The 27,624-nt window shown below is 44.0% G+C and overlaps 1 protein-coding gene across 8 annotated transcripts in view; it reads right to left on the bottom strand.

The window, feature by feature from the left end:
• The window catches only part of AAK1 (AP2 associated kinase 1), a 106,362-nt gene that overhangs the window by 69,277 nt on the left and 9,461 nt on the right, over positions 1–27,624 (bottom strand). For all 8 annotated transcript variants that reach the window (XM_090050629.1, XM_090050621.1, XM_090050623.1 and 5 more), the window contains exon 3: positions 553–671. In XM_090050629.1, coding sequence (XP_089906755.1) covers positions 553–671 — 119 coding nt within the window. The remainder of the gene's footprint in view (positions 1–552; positions 672–27,624) is intronic.

The raw sequence follows: 27,624 nt of genomic DNA, 5'->3' as shown, positions 1-27,624 counted from the left end.
ATGCATTTTTACCCAACATCCTCATCAGTATTCACAGTCTTCACTCCAAACCAAGGGCAGAGCCTGTTTGGATTTAAAAAAAATAAAAAATAAAAAAAAAATAAAAAAAATCAGGAAGTCTTATAGATCTTTCACTCAAACACTGTTCAGGTTTAATGCTACTTAACTCAGTACTACCACTCTCCCATCAAGGCTGTCTAATTATTTTAAGTCTCTCCCCTCCCAATCATGAGATTAAATTTAAAAATCATGTAACTTTAGGAATATTTTTATTTTCTGTTCTCTGATATGGTTAAAGTTCATATTTCCATGTTTTCCCTCAAACGGGAGGGCTAGAAACTTACTTCACTAAAAGGAATACTGACAGTTTCACCATGGCTCCAAAAATTGGGGTTGTCAGCAAATCTACCAAACACTGAGAGAGATATAATAGAGTTTGCAACCGTAAAAAGTTCACACCCACAAAGGACAAGCTGTTGTTTGAAGCCTTAAATGCGGATACTTGCCAGCTCTTTAATGTTTCCGGACCCTTAGTATGACAGCATGACTTACCATGATCTGAATCTCTCTTTTGCAGACCTGCAGATCGTGTTCATTGTTGACGTACATTCGTTTCAAAGCACATTTCATCCCATTGTTAGTCCTCACAAGAAATACGATCGCAAATCCACCTGCAGAAGACATGAAACGTCTTATTCAGTAACAAAGAAACTCCTTGATCCTTACTCCCGAGCCTTGTCACTTTACTTCTGGCTGCTTCCACAGCATGGGCAGAGGGAGGAGGGCATTCAGCAGCTACCATCAGAGCAACAATGAGCACATATCTGAGCAGCCCAGCACTACAGCTTTCATCTGTTATGTGATTACTTCAGAGGAATTAAGGGCAAATTTTCAATTAGGGACATCAAAGTTGAGAAGGAACATATCAATAGTAACAAGCCATTATGCAAGTTACTTGAGGCTGCCACATTCTCCTTTATTGCTCCATTTGTTTCTGTTGTGACAAAGAAATCTGGAAAACAAAAAGACAGCAACATTGCCTTCCACAGAAAGGCAAAATATACTGAGCCTTTGCTGAATGATGGAAGTTGAAAGCCCCGGCAGCTACTGAAGCACAGACTTTAGCAAACTGTATTAGAAGCCAGATTCACGCAAGAACACAAAGCCAACTCCTGAGCATTGCTCATCTGTATTGCTCCTGACAAGTACTTTAATTGTCTGGCCTTTTCATATTTACCATCAATGTTCAAAAATTAAAAAGGAAGCAACTTCTCGCTTGCAGGGCTAGCCAGAAATAGGATGGAGGCGATTAGGAATCTGAGTCAATATCCTGACTTTGAGAGATGAAAATTAACTGGGATGAGTCCCCCAAAGGTGTTCTCTTAAACAAACAAACAAACAAACAAACAAACAAACAAACAAACAAACAAACAAACAAACAAACAAACAAACAAACAAACAAACAAACAAACAAACAAACAAACAAACAAACAAACAAACAAACAAACAAACAAACAAACAAACAAACAAACAAACAAACAAACAAACGCAGCCGCTGCCTGCTCAACCTGACACCCAAACAGCAGGATCATTTTCAGTCTTCAAGCAAAAGCAGTTTAAAGGAAGCAAGTGCTGTAAGATACCTGAGGGACCAGTTCAGATGGTTCCCGTGTGCTCCAGGGATGCCTGGAGGCCCCAAAAGAGATCAGAGCCCCACTGTGCTAGGCACAGTGCTCGCCTTAGCAAGAAACCATTTACGTCTCAAAAAACTAGGATCTAAATAGGCAAAGTGGGGAAAAGGAGGAAGGTTGACTCATTAGTGAGAGCAAATACCTGGGGCTCAGGAGATACAGGCTCAACTCCCTGCCCAGTGACAGACATCCTGTGTGATTTCAGATTAGTCCCTTTGTCTCTCAGAGATGAAGCAACTTGCGCAATATCAGAGGGACTGAGAACTGAACCCAACTCCACATCCAAATCCAGTCCCTTAACCCCCCAAGATCATCTCACCCTTTCTTCATAACGCATTATTATTGTTACTGACACCAATTATTACATGCTCATACCATTTGTTTTTCAAATTCTGTGGAAGCAGGCTGTGGGAAGGCAGCAAACCTGTTGTTATCATTATATCACGTCAGTGGAAGTGCTAAGCAGAGAACATGCATGAGCGCTTAAAAAGATTCCCTGGTGTAGTACAGCCTGTAGAGGAAATTCCCCAAGCCATTACTTAAAACATTCCTGCATGTTACCATAGCTATGCTGTACAAAATTTGGGAGCATAATCCCCCCAAAAGTAGAGTTTATTTTCACTTACGATGCGTGGGTGGGTGGGAACCAAAGTAATTCCTACTGCAATAAGCCCGAATGGAGCATTTGGAGAAATAAGGCTGCTTTCTCACTACCGCTTCTTTTCCGGGTGCTACACGGCCCTCTGGAGACGGGCTTGCACATGCAAGGAGGATTCAGGCATCAGTCTCTCTCACTCTGGCCTCTCGGCTCAGTTCACAGTAGGGTCAGTGTGCAGAAGAGACTGTTTTCAGCACATCATAAGAGACCATCATCGAGCTCCATGCTCACATCTTGTGGTCTATTGTTTAGGTCAACATCTGGCCATAGAGTCTCAGACGGACCCAGCAGGAATGTGGTTTTCAGCAACAGGCTCCGGAAACAGCATTTTGGGCTGACTACTGCAGGTCTCAGAAGACTTTTTCAACATCATGAGCAGCTTATTAATAAACTAGTCATCGGGCATGCTCTCAACAGCCCACCCCACTTCGCATGTACATGCCTGATCCCATTCAAATGCTAGACCAGAGGGAGACAAGGATCTTTGGGTAAATCCAATATCTTTTATTAGACCAACTCAAAGAACCTTGTCTGCCTGTGTCCTTAGATCAACACAGTTACAACCTGCACCCCCGACCAGGCTTTTCATGAATGATCACCATGACGACATCCTCCTATTCTGCACTATTAGGGTAAGTAAAGCAGTGAAGGAGTCAGCAGTGTAGACACCCAAGGAAAGAGGACATGCTTCAACTCATGAACTGGAGTTAGAGTCTGGATTGCCTCACTGCTGCTGTGGAGCCTTACAGGAAGAAACAATAAAAATTAATCACTTGAACACAGAAGGCAACCTATGCTCCGAAATAACCACGAACTCTCAGAGCTCCGAAAGCACGTTGCTTCTTGTCCAATACCACCATAGACATTTCATCTACAAAGCCCAGCCAATCACTTAAAATTGGGCTATTCTTTTGTACCACATTACCAAAACAAAACAAAAAAATCCCTAAGGAAAGTTTACCTACCCATAAAAGATGGTCAGTCACTGGCCACAAGCAAGTAGTATTTTTAGGGTTAAGGAAAAAGTATGTTGCAAGTCTTCCCTATTCAGACTCCAGAGCTGTTAATTTATTTGCAAGGGGTGAAGGGAAGAAGAGAAACCTAGAGCAAACACCCCAGAGTCTTGCAAAAAGTAGAAGAAAGGTATTTGCCATCCAATTAGCATATTTAACAGCAAGGGTCTCTTCTTTACAGAGCTTTCAAACCGTCCGTGGAAACAAAGAGAGACAGAGCACTTACACAGGGTCTTTGTGAAATATTCATCTTTGTCTGGGATCGCTTACAAACCTCAGCTGTATCAAGTACAGCTAAGTTCAGAGAAGGAGCACCTTGGGAAGGCAATGAAACATTAACCAGCTCATGTAGCATTGGAGGAGTCTAGCTTCTCACCAGGCCCCATCTAAACCACATGAAATTGTTGGCAGGATGGACAAGATCAGTTTGGCTATCCCTGAAAAGTTTTTCAAAAGCATATAGAAATAGGGTGGGGACTGCATCTCCAAGTCAGCCTCCTGTCTTGAATCAGCAGATCCAGTAAAGGAAGATGAAAAGATGCTGCAGCCAGAGACCGCCAGTCCACACAGACACATTTCTTCTTCCCCCTGGCAACTCAGGGATGCTTACGGTGAACAACATGAGGGTTTCAATTCTCTCTTCTCTAACCAGGCTCACCACACTGGAGTTAACACTTTTCCTTTTTGGGCTGTCCTTGTTGCAATAAAGCTCTTGGCCTCAAATGGAAACAAGGTAAGGATGCATTGTGTAAAGAAAGGATTTATTCATGGAAAAATTCCTGTTTTTTGACTCCACTGAAGGTGCTCGGGTTCTTTCATCATAAAAAAGGGTAAAATGGGAAAGTCTGGTCCGCCTTCTCTAAACCGTTCATGGACACCCTAGGCCCAGGGTGTCAAATTCATCTGGCCCCGCAGGCCAGATGAATAGCCTGAAACCACTTCAAGGGACTTCAGGTCCTGTCTAAACAATTATCAGAACTGTCTACAACTGTAATTATTATTAGCAGAAAAACTCAATGAACAGCTGCAAAACCAACCCTCAACTAAAAGTTAACTTCTGTGCCCACACCTCCTCCTGCAAGGCCTGTAAATCATAAAACTGCTGTATCTCCCTTCACATCAGATCCCAGCAATTACATCTGGAAGCCAAGAAGAGATGGGGCTACTGCAGCAAAAAAGATTGTTACATCTAGGACAATCATCTCCCTCTAGGCATGGATGGTTCTGCTGAAGGGGAAAGGTACTTCCCAAAAAGCTAGCTATTAACATTTTGCCTCAACAGTGTTCTTCAAAAGCATGCTCTAGTTCCACTATAACTCAATTACATCTTAACACTGCTGTGTCAATTAACAAAGCCATTCCTGGAACTAGAAGCACATTTATGCCCATCACGTTACATTAGACAGAACCCAAATAGCCAAGGAAAAGCACAACCTATACAGCAGAGAAGTAAAACTAGACTGACCTCCATTTTTAAATGGGAGCAGAAGATTGCACTCTAAAATCACGAAGAAGTCAACACTTGTTGATGTGGTAATAGAGAAAGTTGAGTTAACATCACACGCACATCTCTTTGCATGGAGCAACACTTGTTGCCTTTGAAGGACAGAAACGACCTGACCTGCTCCTACTCAGAGAAATAGGGCTCAAGGCTGGCACTCCTGTTCATATAGCAGTACTTACAAAATTTGCAGGAGAACTTAATCCTTTTTTTCCCTCTACAAATTGGCTTCCGCTGCTGTGAACTCCAACTGACATCACTGCAAACACAAGCTATTTAAAAGAAACGAAACTCTTTGTCTATGCAAACATACCTTCCAACCAGGTTCTTGTAGTATCAATTTGACTCCAAGAGAATTAAACTATGACGCTTTAACTCATAAGAGTGGCAAGCAGCTTCAACAGAAAAACAAAGGTTGGTTTAGTGAGGGTGCCAAGCAGCCTTATATAAAGCTACACCTAATTATGTTTTCGGCCAGACAAGGAGCATACAAAGGCCCCCTGTGTCCGTGTGTTTTAGGGCCAGAATGGAACCATAGTATCATCTACTCTGATCTACTGTATAAATCCAGATCAGAAAAATTTCACCCACTAACCCCTTCCTGAACCCTGTGTTGGCTGACTTAAGTAAGAAAGCAGAAAGCAACTGAGAAGTCACAAATTTTGCTTGGTTTCAGTGCTTAAATAGCCCTCGCTGTTCTGAATACAAGCCTTATTTTCTGCTGTGACTTTGTCTGGAATGAACTCCTACTGCCTTTTTCTTTTATGGTAAATTACAGAGTACCTGGTACCTTTCTCCACCGTGAAGGGACTTGCTCCATAATCTCAGTTTCTGATAAACTAAAGACTTGCCAACTTTCTTGTTGCGAGGCATTTCTCCCAGCCTTCGTTTCAGGGCTGCTTCCCCTACAGCAGAGTAGAACTGACTGCTAATCTTGATCAAAGGTCCAAGAAAACAAATTGGAGATCTGATCAAAACTCACCCGACTGCCACCACCCTGAACATAGCAGGCAGAGCACGGGGATGGAGACAGAGGCATACAACACTGGGATGCAGCACAGGTGGGACCTTAGGTATAGGAAACCGTGGAACATGACATCAAATTCCTTGAGCATTCAGGGTCTGGTTTTGCACGGATCACCCACATTGCCAACTGCGGTCACATTGCATTAAGAGCTCAACCCTATTACAGAGGAAGCTAGGCCCTTGCTTCCTGATGAATTAGATGCCTAGTGAGTCAGGACTATCCTTAAAGCTAGGCTGCTGCAGAAGAGGAGCCTGTAGCCTAGTAAGGTCACAGATCTCCTGGGAGAGGCTGCACTCCCTAAGCTGTTCACATCACTGAAGACTGAGATACACTGGCAACAGCTTTTCAGCAGCAGAGACTTTAAGTTACTCTAAGAGGACAGTCCAACTTGCTGCACCTTGAAACAGTCACTGATGCAACTACAAAAGGGTTCCCAGCTGGTTAGGGAGTTGAAAAAGCCCTGCTGGCTCTGACCCGCATTACTCTAGGCAGGATGATCCCTGCATGTGAAACATTGTCCTGGTCACTGATGGAACTGGCAGTAATGCTTTGCTTGCATTTTTCAACTCATCTGACAGTCAAACAAAAAAAAAAAAAAACAAGTTGAGTTTTAGGTTCAGAAGCCTGATGATGTCCCTGTGAGCTCCCAGCACTTGAATACCACAATGATCATTTCAGCAGAAGCACATCCACAGAGCTTCGTGACACCTTGACCTGGGCTGACCTCCAGAGCTGCACAGACACCATCTTGTAAGGAGGAGGATCCCTGTGGTAGTTCTGCCACCGATCCCATCAGATCCCATCACTGCCACCAATACTCTATGCCACTTGGGAGCAAAGTCATCTTCTGGTTCCTTGCCTCAGCTCTGCACCAGCCAAATAGGTGTACTGCTTTTCCTCCTTGCTTGTTAATCTTTATTGGACGTGTAGGCAAGACTGTGGCAGAGGACTAGATGTGTACAGGACAGACCAGGCTGAGTTCAAAGGGTGAGGTGTTCAGGAGCCTCAAACAGAACTGAGAAAGCAAACCAAAAAACCCAAACACCCCAAAATGCAGCTGTTGGCTTTCCCAGTGCACCCTTTCCACTTTGAACGGCTTTAGCACAATTCCCCTAGGAACAATAAATCAAAGCTTATTTAGCAAGGCACATGGACTGATGTTCAGAGATGCTGAACCCTCACAGGTCCAAACTGACTTTCAAATGGAAGCAGCGGGTGCTCAGGAAGACAGAACAGGAGGGAAGGTGGGGAAAAATAATCAGGCTACCACCTTTTATATCCTACAGCCTTTTTGGTAGAACTACAACTTGTTCATCAACGTGACAGAGAGCAATCAGAGCCACCACAGGGATCCTCCTCCTTACAAGACGGTGTCTATGCAGCTCTGGAGGTCAGCCCAGGCCAAGGTGACACGAAGCTCTGTGGATGCATTTCTGCCGAAATGATCACTGTGGTATTCGAGTGCCAGGAACTCACAGGGACATCAGCCTTCTGAATCTAAAACACAACTTTTTTGTTTGAACATTAGATGGTTTGCTTGCTTTTCTCAACTCATTACTGCCAGTTCCATGCGTGAAGAGGTGGTAAAACCAGAGAATGCCTCTACAGTTAGCAGCATTTTGTTCAATAAAGCAAGCCTCTGTGCAAGAGAAGTTAAATCTGCCACATCCTAAGAGCAGAGTTAACAGTGAGCTTCTGTGTGTTCTTAATGACCAAAAAGCCATTTCATCTTCCAATACAGGACATCCACCCAGTGCAAGAAACACTGCAGAAGATGTTTGTAGGTTAAGACGTTAAAGAGAAGCTATTTATTTAGCCAGGCAAACAGGCAAGTAGATAAACCACCATGCTAAAATCACAGACATGCAGCCATCTAAGACAAGGACCACCGTCACAATCCATATTCTTGAGACAAAAAAGACCCTACCATCATTATTTAATGGCACTCTTCCTTCTCAAATGCCAAAAAGGCTGGCTGGAATTAGGATAGGACAGCAGCAGAAAATGGACCTGATTTTACAAGATGAGCTTTGTCCCTTTTATTATTAGATGGGATTGGGATGTTTGTTTTACTGTTTTAATTCCAAAACTGGCTCCAGCACCTGGCACCGGCAAGCCCGACACAAGGACACCGGTTCATCACCTACAGAAGAGTGCCAGTCATCCCTTGCCTACCACCTCTCCCAACACTACTCTGGTTTCCCTGAACAGCTTCAGTGGCAGACCTAGTCTGGTGCTACTTGTTCTGGAGCAGGAGATGGATATACTCTCTATATATTTATAAGCTTCGCTAGAGGTCTAGAGGAGTTCTAGTCTGTTATGCAGTGAGAGTCCACTCTGCTAATTTATTCTTTACCAGAGAGCAAAACACTGGCATCCCATTTTGTTTCTTGCAGCAACTGCTGCTGCTATGGCGTGTCTTGATAAAGAAAAGAGCATTTATACAAATCTCTCCATTTAAGCAAGAAAGACAGCTATCATAATGCAGGACTATCATTTTAAGGTTAGGAGTTGACGTGCATAAAAAGGTTACTAGGAAATATACTTGATACACAGTCTACGTTTTATTGAGACTGTGCCCAATAATTCAGTTTAATGCTACACATGTAGTCCCTCCAGGATCTATAGTTTTACAAGTTTTGAGCTGGCTTTTCAGAAAAATAGTGTGTTACAGCCCAGAATACTCAGGCTGCAACTGAGTATTTGCACTCTGTATTTTCAGTTCATTAATAGGACTTGCCTGCAATACAAGTTTACTTTAATTTGGGAATAATCACTCCTAATGTCTGTTTGTAAGCACTCTTCAAATGATTTCAGTGAATGTCAGCTGTTGTGGTTCTACTGGCTGGTCCCCCATTTCATCTCTGTATCCACACTTTTACCTCCTTGCAAGTGAAAACCTCCACAGCATCATCTTTGTCCTGGCTGTCACATTACCTCAGAATTACAACTTTCCACATTTGGTAGCTTTTAAAAACTTTCCAAGTGCATGACTTTTAAGCCTCACAACAGCCCAGGGACAAAAGTTGCTGAAATGGTTTTAAAGACCAGGTCACTTAAGTGTTTTGCCCGGGTCACCGGAGTCAGTGGCAGGACAGAAACAGCACCCAGGGGGCAGACTCTAGGCGACGTCAGCCGTCACGTGGACAAAGCAATGGAAATGACCTTCCCAGCCCTCCCCAATCCTCATGCCAGGCAAACCACAGAACCCAGCACCAACCAGAGCCCATTCATTTCACCTGCAGGATCCCTAAATCTGACACTGTCACGACCCACCACCAAGCTCCTCCTGGAGGAAACGGGTCCAGTAGCACGTCCTAGAGACTGACTGAAGACCACAAGCTGATATAGGGCCCGAACGGAGCCCATTCTGCCAGCCACCCCTTTCTAACAGCCAACAACTGCAGCAGCACTTCATGGGGAGTAAGGCAGTCTCCCGGACACAGAGTCCAGAGTTTACCTGCAAGCTCCCAGCTGACCTCTCAGGCACAGCCACCGTGTCTGTTCCCAGCCCTTTCAGCAGGCAAGCCCATGCATCAGAACAACTTCCAGATCGCAGTAGGGAAAGCAACAGTCCTCAGCTGCTCTCACTTTCCTGAGCCTCTCCCCCAAAATCCCAGCAGGTATTGCAGCTGCTGGCGAGAGCTGCTGGGGCCAGTTTGGCTTTAAAAGCTTGAAGAGACTGCATAAGGGCGAGTTCTGTTTCAAGGCAGCCCCTTTTCTTCCCCATTCATTCCACCCTGACGGTAGCAAAGCTGAAAGACCATCAAACCTCCCCCATTTTAATTTTTCACCATTTACACTCGTTGAGATTAGAAAACCCACAGCAATTCAAGAGGAAAACGGGTCAACCCATTTCACTACTCACTTTGTAAGCATTAGCATAATGATTAAGTTTCAAATACTGCAAGGGACTGCCTAAACCTAGACCCAGCAACTGCTCATCAGAAGATGCACAACCTAGAAAGCCTAGTCACACATCTAGATTTGGGCCACAAGATACCCAATACAGGCCTCGCATCAATGCTGCACATTTTGAAGAGAAACTATTACTTATTTATTGCACTGCACTCATGCCAAGAGGCCTCCTCCTGAGATCAGGGCTGCAGCTTACTGGCACTGTCCAAGCCCACAGTGTAAGTCAGTCCTTGCCCACAAGGCTTTACAGCGTAAACACATGAAACAGCAAAGGGAAGACAGAAGCCTGGAGAGAGATGAAAGGTCAGAGCAGCTTTATGGCAGAGCTGAACTCTTGAGCATAAATGGATGGTTTCTTATAATGCAACTTTAAAGCAGCACCTGTTAGCTTTTAAGCCATTACTGTTACTGGTTTTGTTCTTTCCCTTGGTCCCTCACTGGCCCTAAAGAGATAAAGCAAGACCTCAAAGGAAAGTCCATTTGGGGTAGGGACACATCCCTGCAGACAGCAATAAATCTCAGCTCACTTGAAACTGCACTTGAGACTCCACTCACAGCAAAAAAACCAAAGACTGAAAATTACCCCACAACTGCACGAATACAAAGGGTTTGTTTTATTTAATACACAGGGTTTATGATCCAAACAAGGTAGGATTGCCTCATTTTATTTTAAGCTTAAGGAAAAGAACTACACAATTAGAGCAATAAAATAAGGTCAACTACTGCAGACATGCACTTTTCACAGGAATGACATTATTTTGTATAAATAAAGACAAAAATCACTGGAGGGCAGCCTCTGTAGATGTCATTTAGATAGCTTTTCAATCACTAGAGATGCAGAGCACAACCCACTTGTAATTTTCCCCCAGTCACCCATGACCAGCTGCCATCGCACAGCAGATTGAAGTCCAAATTAGCTCAATTTAAGGAACAAGCTATTGATCAAAAGAGGAAGGGGGAGCTGGGAGGGAGAAAAGTTAAAAAAAAAAAAAAAAAAAAAAAAAAAAAAAAAAAAAAGTATTAACTGTAGGTACAGACTGCAGAGCCATTCAGCTGTACTTGGAGTGACCACCTACTCAACTGCTGTGACCATCCATTGCAAGGTCAGATATTGCCAACTGAAACAAAATCCATGTTCCAGATGGGATCTGCGGAGCTCCTGGTCAGCCAAGATCACTTCAAGATCTTCTTGTGTTCCCAAAGAAATGAGATGGCTAAAGGGGCCTCTTACAACTGAGAAAGCTTATGGCAAGGAGAGTGCATGACTGGACACATCCATTGTACTGCCAGGTGAACACTTCTCCATCACTGGAAGGTAACACAAAGAGGCGAGAAAGGCCTGGACTGCAAATGCAAAGGAGCCTGTCAGCAGCAGAGGGAACAGGGCAAGAAAAAAATTCTGTTCAGGAACAGGACTCATCATACATGAAGTTCATGTGCTCCCTGCTCACAGGCCTTGTGTTGGAGCGATTCTGGGTGAGCCACATACCAACCTGGCAGACACAGGAAGAGTGAAGAGTTCAAAGCCGAGGGGATTCAGCCTCTCAGAATAATAAAATCATAGAAAATTAGGGCGCTTGCTAATCTGCATGCTCCAGCAGCCTCCGTGCCACATGCATTCAGCATCCCTGCACTTCAAAATGACGGTGGGGTTGCTTTAACTAAAGTTCATCGAACAAGCTTTTAATTAAAAGCACCCTGCTGCCAGTTTGAAGCACAGGACCCTGAATACACGTAATGCCACAGGCGCTTTAGAGCGGTTCTTTGACCCTCGCTAATTAAAAGCTCCCCCCAACCTGCTCCACCACAGAGCAGTGTAAAGATGCCCTTATGGTGGGAAGGGACATCAGGAGGTCGTCTAGTTAGCTTCTTCCATTAAAACTAACAGAAGAAGCATCTAAATTCCCTCAGGCTTCTTGGAAAAAGCTAAAGCATAATTGTCATTGTAAGGTCTTATAAACAAAAACACAACACAACACAACACACTTAGGGCTAATGAATCCTGAAGCGTACACTCAGTATTTCACAACCATGTCTGTTTGAAATGGGCAGTGACTGCGTGAATCATGCAAAATGACTAAAGCCTTCTGCACCCACATACCCACACTTGCCAACTACTGCTATGGCAGCAGGAAACGGGCTAATGTATCTCCTTTTCCAAACCTCATGACAGTCTTAACTGGGAACCCAACCTAACACACCTGCACATTGGAAAGGGCACATTTGGCATCATGCCTCTCATGTTAGCAACCTTATCCCTGTTTTGGTCTTTCAGCTGCAGATGCAGGGCTTTGGAGTTGAAGGCACAAGTTCTGTCCCACTTTCTGCCACTAACTTACCTCATGACCTTAGTCAAGTCACTTTACAAGTCTCAGCTGTGTAACAGGAATACTAATGCTCACACACATTTTCAAAAAGCTCCGAAACCTGAAAAAGTTTAAATCTACCGTATTACACTATTTTTTTTAATATTACTACAAAAAATAGTTGAAATGGAAAACCTAGGGATTTCCTGTGATGCTCAGTAACAGATCTGCTACAACAACAGTCCAACTAGCTTCAAAAATGAAACACTTTAGTAGTAGCCATGGAACTCAATTACCCAACACTGGATACAACCAAATTGTTTCATGGAAAAAGATTACAGCTCTAATGTAATGAGAGTCTCTTTCTATTTGAGAAGTATGAGGATGATAATCTATAGACTGCCCCCCACAGTATACTCTAGAGTAAAATCCTTTCAAAGGGCCATAGAGTGGTTTCCTGTATTTTAAATACCTATTATAAATAAAATCAGTGTCAAAGGGTTATAACAATCAATAGTAGCTGCTCGTAATGTAGCAGCTCCACTCCTTGGGAAGCACACCTGGTTCAGCAACTGGGAGAAAAGAAAAAAAAAACCCACAGAACTCAAAGCTTACAGTAATCTAAACCTTTTTCAACATGAAAAAAATTTCTCTGGCTTATGTAAAATATAGCAGTTGTTAAATCAAAGTCTTGGACAGACGTACCTGTACACCAGTGTAAAAACCAAAACCAGAAAACGAGCAGACACATGACATACAGCTTTATGCCAGCACAACCTGCCTGAATTTGGTATAAAACTACCATGAATTAAATTTGCACTGTGCAAGTTATACTGGTCTATGTACATACACAGAAATATTGGGTTAGCCCTTTGGTCAAAGCACACAACCTATTTATTACCTGCTCCCTAGCCATCATGTGGCACCATGCAGTAATAGCAGTCTGCTCTGAAGCGCAGGGTACAGGCCTATAAAAAAAGGGTAAGAATTATACCTGCGTAAAAGTGTCATGTATCCAGGCCCTAGTCCAACTTTTCCATATAGACCAAACTAAAGTAGACCATCTTAATTTGCCTTCCTTTTCCCATTCTATGTTTTGTTTTCCCCTAGCAGCTTAGACACTGAAACCAGACTCAAGTAGTTTCCCTGCAATTATACACTGTTTTGTGCATCTAGACTGATAACGCCACAAGTTAGCAAGGAAAATGTTTCTACAATATTTAAGTAGTTTGTTTTGAATAATTTTTTTACTATGTCTTTCAACTTACTTTTAGCCATGGTAGTAGAATGCTGTTCATGGGGAAACAAAGAAGAAAAGGAGACCTCAAAAAGACCCCCCCCCCATCTACCAATGCTGTCATGATGCCTTATTGCTCAATTGCTTATTCAGCTGTTGTTTCATGCAGCTTTATTGGTACAAGGCTGTTTTTTTATTTATTGTGACTTTAAGTGTGAAGTGCAAGGACAGTGCTGAGAGTGAACTTAAATTGCTGCCAGCTAGGAGAAAATCTTGTACACAGCCTGCTCACTCCTTGGTTTTGTCTTTTAATTTTACAGACAAGAAAAATCTCATTCATGTGCCCAATGCAGGGGGTGAGAGTGGAGGATCATATCTGGTTTCTGTCTGCGGAAGAAGTTACCATTCACTGTCCATTAGCCCATTGCAGAGGGCTATTTTACACAGGTAAGAGTAGAAAGGTTAGGCAAATAAAGAGCATGGAGACCTTGGGAGTGGCCGCAGCTATAGCCAGCTATACTGGCTATAGCTATACAGCAAAGAGCACAGGTAACAGGGTGAACCCAACTTAGCCTTGTTTTGAGAAAGTTGGCTACATGCTACCTATACAATTCCTGATTTTGTGTGGCTCCCCAGTCACCCTTCAGGAAAAAAAGGAGAGGTCAGCCAAAGAGGGACACTTTGCTGCTACAGTCCCTGCTGTGCTGCAAATGTAATAACTTGGGAAGTGGCTTAGGATGGGACAGTCTAAAAACAGGGGGACTTATGCTTTATACACCAGACAACACCAAAAGTGCACTGGATTTTGAAGGAAGGGCACGTGTGCCTGAAAGCGTGCATAAAAAGATAATTTTTTGCAATTTCTTAGTTGGTCAAATAAAAAGGTATCATCTCTGAACCAAGACTACTGGATTTTGCAGGGCAGCTTCAAGGGTTAAATACCAGTCCAAAACCCATTTTATCCCAACACGTGCACTCTGCTGCCAAACCAATCTACCAACTTCAGGATCACCAGGGTAGTTAAAAATGCAGGAGCACCATCATCCAAACGCAATTATATTATTATGCAGAACATCTTTCCCTATAAAAGCTACGCTGGAAGCATCTTACAGAGATGAAAGCAATACTTATGTGGGGGTAAATGAGACTCAGGATAAATGAGACTTGACATGCGCTTGACTCTTGCAACAATTATCACACACAACTCTCTACAGCAAGACTCTGCCTGCCTTCCTCAATCCTTTGCAAGCTTTGCTTCAGAAACCCCATATTTTTTTCCTGAAAAAAAAAAGCTGAATATTCCAAAGGCAGTTGGGTTGGAGGCAGCGCCGGCTTCCCTCCTCTGTCCCAACCAAAGGAAGTAGTTGTGCCAAACCACTATTAAGTCATGGATTCAAAACTGTATAAAAGCAAACCAGCCCTGTCTGGCAGATCTACGATTCAGTCTTTCTGCATCTTTGCCATCCATCTTAATATTCATCCTCTTCCAGGTCCCATTTCTTTTCCTCATCAGCTTTAAATTCTTCCTTGTCGTTTACAGGTTTCTACTTTGATTTTCTGTTCCCCCACCATCTCCAGTTCTTCCTCTTCTGGTTCTCTCCAGCTCCCTCTCGCCCTAAGGAGAATCAGGAAATTCCAACCTGCAAACACCCCAACTGCTTTTTAGATGCCACTCAGAAAGTTTACAGAACAGATTATACGGCTGGTATCTGAGAAAATGGAGGTCTGACCTTGATGACTAATATCTCTTCTTTTCCTATGTTCCCACTGATACTTATGCATCAAGAACAATGGTATTTCACCTGATCCCTTTGCATCTACTTTACAACTGTGCCAGAGGCAGACTGGCTCAATCCACCACAATTTTATAAAAACCAGGATGCAATCCACTTACCGAAAACCACAATGAATCTTTTGCTCTGCATATGTGCAGCTTATCATTCCTGAAACATAGTTCCCAGTTTCTCTTTTGTCTCAGGATCTAAAGTATCACAGCTGCTTGGCTCTCTAAAGTCAACATATCTTCTCATCAGGCACGACCACTCAATCAGGCTGTGATCCACTCTCTGTATCATTCTCCCTCACCTTAGAGCCACCCTTGGACCTCTGACCCCTTTCTGAGCTTGCTTTATTGTGCCTGCTGTTCATTTAACATACTAAGTGGTTTTTTGCATTCAGCATGCATGATGTTAATACCTGAGCACCACCGCTGGAATGTCTCTTAAAGGAACAGAGATGACTTCAGCAAACCACAGCTTTAGAATTGGCTGCCTGTCAGAATAAAGGAAAGAGCCAGAGGAAATACTGTGGGTGAATTTAAGCATGACAATCAGCTGTACTGTTCTGCTGTTCAGGAATCAGTGCAGACAAGGACCAAATTCAGACATCAGGCAGCTGAGAAGCAAGGTGCACTGAGAATTAGTGCTTATCTTTTCTAGAACTAGTTTCACCATTAGATCGTGAAGTGAGTGATAAGGGCAGGCAACCTATCACGATTCCCTTCTTAAGGTTGGCAGGACTGCTGCAGAAGGGGGGAAGGAACTTGTCCAAAGTCATAACCTGGAGGGATGTGGGCAGTGGGGTCCCCCAGGGCTCGGTCCTCGGGCCCACACTGTTCAACATCTTCATCAGTAATTTGGACGAGGGGGTAAAAAGCACCCTGTTCAAATATGCTGATGACACTAAGATGTGGGGGGACGTGGGCACACTAGAAGAAAGCAACAGGCTACAAATCAGACCTAGACAGGTTACAAGGGTGGGCAGATGAGAATAGGATGGGTTTCAACACAGCCAAGTGCAAGGTGATGCACCTGGGGAGGAACAATCAGCACCATACCTACAGGTTAGGGAACTCCCCTCTTGTCAGCATGGAGGCGGAAAAGGATCTTGGAGTCATCATTGACTCCAAGATGAACATGGGCCGGCAGTGTGGGGGCGCGATCAGGAAGGCCAACCATACCTTGTCATGCATCCACAGATGCATCTTGAGCAGGTCAAAAGAGGTGATCCTCCCCCTCTATGCGGCACTGGGCAGGCTGCAGCTGGAGTATTGCATCCAGTTCTGGGCGCCGCACTTCAAGAGAAATGTGGACAGCATGGAGAGGGTCCAGAGGAGGCCACTCGTATGATCGGGGACAACAGGGCAGGCCCTACGAGGAGAGGCGACGGGACCTGAACCTGTTCAGCCTCCACGAGAGAAGGCTGAGGGGGGGGGATCTTGTGGCCTGTTACAAACTAGTCAGGGGGGACCAGCAGGCATTGGGGGAGTCACTGTTCCCCCGAGCACCGCCAGGAGTGACCAGGAATAACGGTCACAAGCTGGCAAAGGGGAGATTCAGGCTAGACATCAGGAGGCACTACTTCACGGTCAGGGCGGCTAGCGTCTGGAACCAACTTCCAAGAGAAGTGGTGCTGGCCCCTACCCTGGGGGTCTTTAAGAGGAGGTTAGATGAACACCTTGCTGGGGTCGTTTGACCCCAGTACTCTTTCCTGCCATGGCAGGGGGTCGGACTAGATGATCTGCTCAGGTCCCTTCCGACCCTAGAAACTATGAAAATATAACAGGTCAGTGGGAGAGCTGGTAAAAGAACCCAGGCCCCTTGCTTGGCCATCACACCATCATGCTATGGTAGTAAACATCAAGCTGTAAAGTTATCACGGCAGCTTACAGAAAGCTCCCAAAGCATCCCAGAGCTTTGCTACCCACCACAGGGCACGGCTTTGCTCTCAAGTGAGTCATATGGCAAATGCCCTTCCCTACCCCAATGTATTAATGATGAAATGAAAAGGCAATGGTAGAGGTCCCCTACTGAGTAGATTCTGGGCGCATTGATACATGTAGAAATGTCTGTTGGTTTATTTTTATATGGACTATTTTTTATTTATAGCTCCATTACTCAGCTGCGATGAGGCATCAAGATTACTGTGCTATTTCTGCTGGCATTAATCTGCACTAATATTCCTCCTGCTACCTTTAACGGTGTTACTGAATTACCTAGTGAGGGGGTGTTAACACAGTGTACCCACTAAAAAAAAAAAAGGAGTTACAACCACCACCTTAAAACCACCACCTTTTTTTTTTTTTTTTTTTTAAATGAAATGTTCATATTGCTTCAGAAATTGCAGACTTGCTTATTTTCAAAGTCAGTCAGTCAATTTTCTATTCTAACGATATTTTATTTGTACTGCAGTAGCACCTGGAAGCACCAGTCACCAACCAAGCCTCATTTATGCCGACACAGAGCAAAGGCTCCATCCCTACCCCAAAGACCTTCTAGTCTGTACCAAATGATTCATGAATATTAACATGATCTTGGTCCAGTGCAAGTAATCTTCTGGGTTTTTTCATAGGGGTTGAAGAATTTCACTGATGCCCTGCATTGCTGACACATATTTACTGATTTAAGACCCAATTCAAAGTCCAGTGAAGTCCACAAAGCCTTTGCCACCAGCTTCAAAGGATTGTGGAGATGGCCCAGAGAGAACGTAGTTGAAGAAGTCTGTGTATAGGGTTAAATATAGTCAGTCAAAAAGCCCAAGCTGAATTGATTCAATCTTCCCACTTTAGTCTAAGCTGTGTAGATTGAACTGGCAAACAGATACACAGATACTCACTTTTGATTCCAGAAATACAGCCACATGCCTGTGTGGGTCAGGCCAGAAGCCTGGGGGTGCTAGAGCACACCTCCCTGCCAGGCTGGAGCAGACAGCCTGGGCCCAAACTAGCCAGCCCACCCTGCAGGGGGAGGGTTTGTGGGGGAGATGCAAAGCATCCTGGGATGCAAGTTAACTGGAATCTGGATGGGATCTGGGACAAGTTCAATATCCCAATTTCACCTAAATCAGTTAAGTCTGATACTGCACCCACCCAGGTTTATCTTAAACTGATTTCAGCCATTTGGAAAGCAGTTTAATGTGCACTGAACTTCTGTTGCGTTACAGATTTGAACCAGTTTCCAATCGCTTATACTGGTTTATGTGCAATTTCTCTGTTCCTAGTAGATATCTAACTCCCATTGTGATTTAATGAGAACTGGATGCATAACCGACACACATGCCTTTGATCAGTCCAGCAAAGGCACTTTAGGAGAAGTTAAATAGTGCTGGTTCTTATGATAAAGATTTTTTCCCTGGTGACCAAAGTTTCTGACAAAGCTCAAGGACCTAGATTCGCTTCTCAGATACAGCTGTAGCTGCTGGTACAATCAGGATAGTTTCATCCCTGGTGCAACTGGACCTCAGACAATTTAACAGGATGGATTAACAAAAAGGTGCATATGAAGGAAAGCATTGTGCCCAATTTACAGGAATGGAATAGAGGCACCAAGTGGCTCAAAAGTATTTCAGAGGAAACAGTGGGAATCCCAAATCCTTTTAAGGAATAATGAGCTTAAAAATGCCCAACAGCACTCCTGGTGAAACACTGGTTTCAAAATTACAGTAAAGCAGCTTTAGATAGCCTTAAAGCACTGAACTCTAAGGGGGGAAAAGGGGGACAGAAAGGCACGCTGGCAGAAAGGGTGGGAAGAGTTCACACATAACTCTTTGTTTCTTTTATTATGCCAGATGACAGGGGTCAGTGTTGCATAAAATGATACCCCCATCACAAGGCAATGAGCCGGCATGGTCCATACCATGGACGCTAGAGGTTATTTCTATAGTATCAAGCACTTACATCTTCCATTGAACTTAATGAAAGCTGCAGAAGCTTAACAATTTTATTAAAAGAAGAAGACTACATTTAAAAGGGTCTGAGGCATAATTAAAAAGCCACAACAAAAAAGCAAAATCCCAGCAGATCAGTGATATCCTTCTACAAAGAAAAAAAATGAAGATAACGACACTGGAGCAATTTGAGATTTTAGTTCAGACTAGAATTAGGTCTCTGCTCCAGGTTCCTTGCATTGGCAACCTGAAGCCAAATTCAGAATGGGTTTACAACCCAAATACCTTTGTTATTTAAGACCAACAGTTCAAGGGAATTACCTATGCTGCTAGTGCGGAGGAGCAAGGGATTAAAATAGTTTGCCCAGTATAAGAAAGCCAGAAAAAAGTGTGGATCAGTTCAATAATACAAAAAAATAGCAACTGTTTCAAGCAACACTTTGCTTATGCAGTTCACAAGGTAGAATGACTCCACAGTCCTGACTGAAGATTTTAAAAAACACGTGGGCCCAAAAAGTAAATCTGTGTGTGCAGCAAAGGGCCCTGTATATTTTCACGTGGAAAGAGCATCAATCCCCTACCTCCAAAACACAGCATCTTACATTAAAAGGCAAGCCCTCCAGTTTCTCGCTGAACAGAGAAAATCACTACTATTAACACTGTGCCTGCGAAGAGACATTTTTGTTGCAACAGTAAAAATTTGGAGGCAGACCACTTGCTTGCATTCTGAATGCTAGTTAGGGGTTATCCTTTCCACCTCCTTCATAGGCAAATTCTTGTTCCCCTTTCCAAAATGGGCTGGAGTCTTTGACGCATCTAGGGTCCGTGCTCAAATCCCCACAGAGTCAACTCTGCTCTTCCAGCCACATTTTACCTTTTGCATAAGAGCTTCAAAGCTTTGTTCAGGGTTAGCTTGCATGAATTATAAAGGACCTCTTAATGGAGGTGAGATTTCTAGGATAGTTCCAACACCCATTTGTTATATGGTCATACCAATGGGATTTGTTATGTGGTCATACCAACGGGATTTTTCAATCAAGAAAAGCTGCTAGACAAAAGGTATAGGCTCAAACTGATATTCTACACTCAGAGCGAATGGCAAGCCTCAAGCTTCACGTCAAATACTAGCATTGCCCAGTTGAGAGATTAAAGTAAAGTAATCTAAGGTCGGCCCTAATAGTGCCTAGCTGTTTTTTTGAACCACAGGATCTGAGCATAGCACTACGGACAGGCTACTGCAAGGAAAAGGACTGTGTACAGGAGAAAGAGAACAGGTCACCGCTCAGTTTTCAGATTCCCTTTCAGCTCAGGAGAAAACGTCCTGCACTTTCAAAGCAAGAGACGTGCATCCTCCCCACGCAGCCATGCAAAGTTGCCAGCAGCCACACGTAAAGAACTGGTCTTTGTAGATGGCAGCAGGCATCCATGAAAACGAGGATGTGACAAGGCAAAGAGGGGGTCTCGCGTGGTGAAATTCCTTTGCATCAAAAGTTCAGTGGCAGCAGGTTCCATACATACACTGCTAAATTAGTAAAGTGCATCAAGACAGGAGAAATATTACTGTATTACCAGCGTATTACAGAAGGAGCTCCTCAGTTAGTCGATGCTGAACACCAAAGGTTTTGCCAGTTTTAACATATTAGTTGAGGATCCGATTGGTTTACAAACCCCCCCGTTGTGGTTCTCTTTGATACTTGGAACTGTTCCCATAGCTGAGAAAGATCACTTGAAAAGTTTTAATGCTGGAGACATGTGGAATTGCTTTGGGAAACTTATCAGCAGCAGATCTTTAAACATCAAACACCAACTAAACGGTCTTAAAAATGTAAGTCAGCTTCAGGGCGGTTGGAAGGAAAAAAAAAAAAATCACTAGCAACTATTCTGACTTGAAAGGACTACTTTCCATCTAAGCATGAATCATTAGAGGCACTCTAGAATTGAGCAGATCTGCAGACAAGAAGAATACCTTTGCAGTCATTTAAAACCATAGGAGAGGTACACAGACGCATATACCTAACCCAAAGGAGATGCTTAAGGATTTATATAGATCAGACCGGAAAAAGTCAGACATCCTAAAATAACAAATAAGAACACCAGCAAAATCAGATTAACCTTCACTTCCCCACAACAGACCCTCAGTCAATAAAAGTTACTCAAGGGACAGCAGCCTGTAATTTACAGCGATCAAACAGAAGATTTTGGCTGCATGTTTAAAACACAAGCATGCTATAAAAATGCTCAAGCCATTCAGAGAAACACAGAGCATTTCTATCTATGGTCATGTTATCATTTGTCTGGACTAAGGAAAACAAATCAAGGAGGGCTGATGCAACCAATCTCACCACATCCTTCCTAGACGAGCTCTTAAAGGTACCCAAATGATCTGAACTCCAGTTCTGTAGAACAGCAATTCTCAGCCAGAACTTGTCAGCAGTGCCACAGGGTGTCATGCAATATTAACACTTTTGCCATGCTAACACAATTCAAAAAGGTAAAACCCAGAGATTTCAAATATGAGTCCATACTGTTAAAATCATTCTGACCCACCATGATCTTTCCTGAAGCGGAAGAACTGTTCTACTATTTTTCTATAGTCAAAAAAAAACCCAAAAGGAAAACTAAGAACTGGCATTTTCTGAGGGATGCTTTGAGTCTAAAAAGGTTGATAACCATCACGGTACAGATACTATCTTCCCACCCACTCTTTGCTGCTAAGTGGCGGGGGTGGGGGGTGTTCACAACAATGATAGTTTTATAGCTTATTCTGAAGCAGCAGAGTCAGTGCCTTGAAATGTAAGTGCCTTGCAGGTTGGATTTTCTTCCAAGACTGCAAGCCTGCTCACACAGCAAGGCACACCTGTAAGACCTCACAGCAGCATTACCTGCTCTTAACAGTTGTTTCAGGCCTCTGATACATGGACAGGACTCTGGCTTTTTGTACCTCACAATCTATTTTCTAATTTTGATATTTACACTAGCATCTGAACTATTGGTTATCACTGCAGAACAACAATGGCATTGAATTATGGATCCTACTTCTCCCAGTAGGAAAACAAGCACCAAGGCACATATAAATCCAGCATTTCACAGTCCTAGTTAGTTTCTGGCATATTAAGTACGTCAGAGTAGTAAATTCAGGCCTCAGATAAAAGCAAGGCTCCATCCTGGTTAGCCCGTTCTAACGGCACAGTGAGAAAACTGCTACCATAGAGCTCAGTCTGCTGCTACACACGTGACTGTAGCAGAGATGGGAGCTGAATCCTATTTCTGAGCTCCAATCCAGCATACACATTACACTCCCTCCTTTTAGCAACAGCTGTGAAAGCCAAACAGCCGACTGTGAATTAAGCAAGAAGATTTTCTTTGCACACCTGGAAACTTCTGGCTTCTACCATCTGGGCTCACGCATGAGCCAGGCCAGCCTGAATAAATTCATTAAAGCCTTTCTGAATTTGCATATCTTCATTCAATGACAAATACAGGGTGGAGAGTGAGCCAAACAATACAGTCTGTACCTTTGCCTAGCTTAAACAAAGGGAGCCCTGACTGCTGGCTAGAGACAGTCTGCTGGGTGACCTCATACCGAAGGAGTTAGTAATTGCGGGTGCCTCACCTTCCTGTCAACTTTGCACCGAACCCATGGCAAGCCAGACCAGTTTCTTGAGGAAAGGAAGAGAAACAGGAGAGGAAGAGGGATCTAGAACCCCACAAACGCATACAAACAAAAATCAGGCATCACAGAAACCAGTACCGGGTACCATTCTCCTTTGGCAGAAGGATCTGAAGTTGTGCAGCCCCATCCCTGCCTATCACTGAAGATGCCTCTCATTAAGGGAGGTAGCAGCTCACCCAGCTCCTCCTGCAGCACTGATTAAGTTCCTCAAAACACCACCAGATGTGCTCTCATTAAAGTGTCTAACCTCTCTAACATGCCAAAGGGTTTCATCTCTCCAGCTAACACAAGTGTCCACTCCTGAACAGAAAGGTCTGGTGCTCAGGTGGCATAAAACAGGAACAGAAATGTTCTTTGCTGATAACCCAGCTCTGGAAAAAGCATGAGTCCCTACTCTTGAAGCCAGGGTCCTATTAGCATTATCATTGCTACTGCAGCTCACAAACCTAAGTCGTGTCCAAGCCAGGCTTGGAACGACCCGCACCACCCCACAGCAAGCAGCATCCACCTGTGCCACAACACCAACACCCTATTTTTTACATTTCTGTAGAGCCCAGGGTCCTGAGCTAGATCCTAGGGGCATAGGAATCTCCCACCATGGGACAGTAAAACCAGATGGCTCCTTTTCAAGTGGCACCATGATTGTGCTCTGCACCTTTAGGGGGAAGAAAGGCTATTTAGCTATAGGGGGAAGCTGTGTTGGCTATTTAGCACAATCACGCACTTCAGCAATAGCACAGCTCCCCTTCCCTTTGCTTCTTCCCAACACACACATTTTGGTTCTGATAGCTTCCAATTTTATAATAAAGACATTTAACTTCACACCATTACAGTGGCAGCTGATTATCTGCCACCCCACCCCCTTAGCTCCTTGGAGCTCCTTCGCCAGGCCCTTAGACAAAGCAAAGGCAGAGCTGTAAGTAATAAAAGGAGCAAAGAAGGGGGGGGGGTGGAAATCAAGAAAGAAACTGCTTGCATCTTTGGAATACGTCACTGAAGCCCTGAAACAGCCATAGCCAAAATTCACCCCTGTGCTAAGTCACAGCTCCCATCTTAACCGCCAAAGTAAGACTTAAATAGGGCACAGGTCTTGCATGATTTAACAGGAGGATGCCCCCAGTTCATCCACTAGCATTAGCAAGCCACTCTTCCCACTGCTCCTACGTGGCGATTTGACCACAAGAGGGAACAAGCAGGGGTCTGCAGACAGGACTTGAGCAACCACCCTGCAAGCGGGAAGCATGCCTTCCCATTCCCCTAGCTACGCTGGCTCGGCGTGTGTTCCATTTCACGCTCTTGTATGCGCACTTAATCCTTTCTTGCCAGACAGACTTACACAACGAAAAGCTGACAGGGGAACGTTTCATTACGATGCAGCGAGATACATGGTCTCCTCCTAGATTACTTTGTAAAGCGGCTCCAATCCCTCTCCCAGGAGACTTCAGCCCTGTTACCTCCCAAGCAAAACTAAAAATGAATGCGCCACAAATAACATGCAGCTCCAAAAAACAAACAAAACAAAACAAACCACACGCACCACAATTTGTTTAGTGATCAGTCGGACCTCTACACGGCCTGCTTCAGCTGCTATTATTGTGAGCAGCACCTAACAGTATCCACGAGATTATGTTCAACTCCAAGAAAGATAAGCGATGGCACAAACGCACAGCAGATCAGGGCTGTTTTAGAGCTCTCCTGACCAGAACTGCAAAGCCAGCAAGAAGCTGCAACTGGATGCAGCTGAAAAGGCCTTGCTGCAATGCAAAGAAAGTGAGAAAGCAAATCTCCAGAGAAGAGAAGGAAAATGACACTGGAGAGCAAGAGTGCATCTCTTTGTGGGTTTGCTGGCACCAAGGGAAAAGAACAAACGTATGCTTTGGAGGCTTCAGACTGATAATCTGAGACAATGAAAACCTGGACTGCTTGCTTAAAAATAACAGGCAAAATAATAGCAGTCCCGAGGAAGATGAAACCCTTCCACCCACAAATAAGTTCCTGCAAATTCTGTTTACTCCCCATGCAGCCTTGAGCAAGTTATTTCAGCCAAGCAGTGCTCTGGGCCCCCTGCTCCCTTCTCATATTTACAATCTACATGGGAAAATTGATCAAGGCAGGGACTGCTTTTATATTGTGCTTGTGTGTGCATGCAAGCCCTGGCGCTCAAGGGCCTCGCTAAAATCAATGCCCTTTTGGTCTGGTGAGAGCCACAATGCAAACCCAGCTACAGAGGAAATTTATGGAGCGTCACAGGAGAGCCCAGAGAAACACCAGCAAGTAGGAAGGCAGCTTAATACCGTAGCTCCTATAAAACCACTACAAAGAGGAGGTTCCTATTTTGCAAGTCTCTGAAAATATATGAGGAGACTGCCCCTACTCCAAGGCATTTACAATCTACACAAGAGGAAAGATAAAAGCAAAATGATTGGATACGAGGCCTACGGTATGTACATGTCTAGGTGTGGTGAGTACAGGTGTGGTTTCATTGACTAAAAACTAGGAGGCCAATTTCCGAGTTCTTAGCCAAGCCCCATACAGGTTATTTTACCTTTCAAGCCCTTTGCTGGCCTATCTGTACGATGCAGGTAGCTTACATAACTCACAGAAGCAGTGCGATATGGTGGCTAAATTATTTGAGTCTTTTCAACAGAAGAGTCTGTATATCACACCTGTATAAAATGTTATCGGGCTAATCCTCAAGCAGAATAAAATCAAAACACTCCACTGAAGGCACTGGCGCTACACCAGAGGCTGGCTTATCCCCACATATTTTTGCCACAGTAGTCAAATCAAACTTATGGACGTGCATTCTTCCTGGTTTAAATAAACCCCTAGTGCCCTGCTACTGAACATGAAATAGCCAGTCTTCTGTAAAATTGTACTCACGCGTTTAAACCACAGGATCTCTTGCTTTTTAAAACCCGCCATCTCAACGAGTAAGGAATTGAGTTAAGGGACTGCACAGCGTTTCTATGGAAGAAGATAAGCAGACAAACCTCCGAAGCCAGCCACGACCTTTCCAGCTCCTTGGTACATTGCCGTATACCGACAGAAAACTCTGCTGTCACAACATGTAGTTATTAGGGAATTCAAAGCAGCAGTTAAATAGTCAGGAACAGATTGCTCTCATCCCACTCAATACTGCGCAGAGCAGTAGTGGAAGGACACTTTAGTTTCTTCAGCGATGTGAAGAAGCGGAAGATGACACCATCTTCCTTCACAGGTAACACGTGCTAACAACAGTAAATAATACACACCCCAGGGATCTTCCATTGCACTAGAAGTCCAGCTTTGGAACGTGGTCTTCAACTGTCTTATTTATGGGACTTATTCGATTTAAATCAAATCAAACACATCTAAGTATAAGTGCTGCACTGGAAAGTTACCTCTACAGTATCCGAGTTGAATAGCTGGGGCTCTGCCACAGATTATCTATGTGAACCATGCCAAGTCATATCACCTTTGTGTACTTCTATGCCTCTGCTCCTCTGTCGAATGGAGGTATCATCCCTGCCTGTTTCCCACCTTCCATCTCTTGTGTGTTTGAGGGCAGGAAATGACTCTAAGTCTCTGTACAGTGGCTTACATGGTCAGCCTCTACATTTGCTATGGCTTCTGGGCTACACTAATACAAACCATAAAAGCAGCAACTGGCTACAGACAGAGGACAAATATAGCCTAAGCAATGAGGAGCTTCAGAAGCCAAAAGAAGAGAGATAAAAACTGTGGCTGGAATCCTTTCCAGACACCAGCCGTTCTTCCACAGCTGTGCATGCCCAACATCTCCTGAGCCTAACCCAGACCCAAGTTACCCCTGTAACCACTCTTCTGCTATAGTGCTGCCTGCCAGCTAACTGCTGTTTCCAGCCATGATAGCCAGGATATTCTACCTTACAGCTCCCTTTGGTATATTATTTCCAGCCTGCAGCCAACAACCTTAAATGCATGGGATAAGTGATCAGGGAAACCAATGGGGTCTTATCTATTCTGACCACACTGAGGAACCACTTTTTGCACCTTCAGCGATATTCCCAAGATACTGCAGCCCTTCCACTATGGTGGGCTTGATCTTACAAAATGTTCAGTGCTGCCATAGAACGGAGGCTTCATAGCAGAAGGGGGTGCAAGACATCTATTAGACCACACAACTTTCAGTAATAAGAGTCCTGGGAAATACTCTGGGTGACTGTCCCACCATTCAGAGCATCTAGGAAAGCTTAATAGGCATTAGGAATGTTTCAGATGGGCAAGCACTGGCTTTGCCCATCTTCCAGACGGTAAAACAAAGGCACAAATAGCTGCTGTAAAAATGACAGACATCACTGATTGGGATGCCTTGAGCTGGTGGTACACCTGCCATTCACAAGCAGCTCTTAGAGGCCTTGCTTGGGATTCCTAGGGGTTTTTTTTAGCACAGATGTGATTCAGCCTATTCTTATCCACCCCCCCCGCACAGCTGACAAGCCTTCTTGACTCCAGTTCCACTGACTAATGGCATCCCACAATGCAATGACAAGGAATCAGGTCAAGAATCACAGGACTATATAAAAGGTGTCCAGGAACCCCAGCATGCACAGCTCTTCCCAGTTTCTCTACACTTTCATTTTATCTTTCCTTGAAGCAGCTAAAGTGCTATGGCTCCTCCATATCTAGCTCTAGGAACCATTTTTAACCAAGACAAAACAAATCTATTCCACAATACCATTAGCAGATCTTTTGGAAATATTTCCATGGCCCATATTCCACAGAACTGATCTTTAAACATAGTCATCCTCACATGCCTTAGAAAAGGAATACTTATTGCTCCCATTTTACAGATGGAAAACCGAGACATACAGTGACTAAGAAAAAGCTTCTTAGAAATACTGAGTTCTTGATGGTGCTTAGTGAAATACTCATATTAGTGACTTGCCCAAGAGTCATGCAGGAAGAGAGCCAA

The sequence above is a fragment of the Crocodylus siamensis genome, chromosome 6, assembly GCF_052110815.1.
Source record: "Crocodylus siamensis isolate JL-2025a chromosome 6, ASM5211081v1, whole genome shotgun sequence".
NCBI classification, from domain to species: domain Eukaryota; kingdom Metazoa; phylum Chordata; order Crocodylia; family Crocodylidae; genus Crocodylus; species Crocodylus siamensis.
The sequence above is the reverse complement of the archived record's forward strand: the minus strand, read 5'-3'. Positions and strand labels throughout refer to the sequence as shown.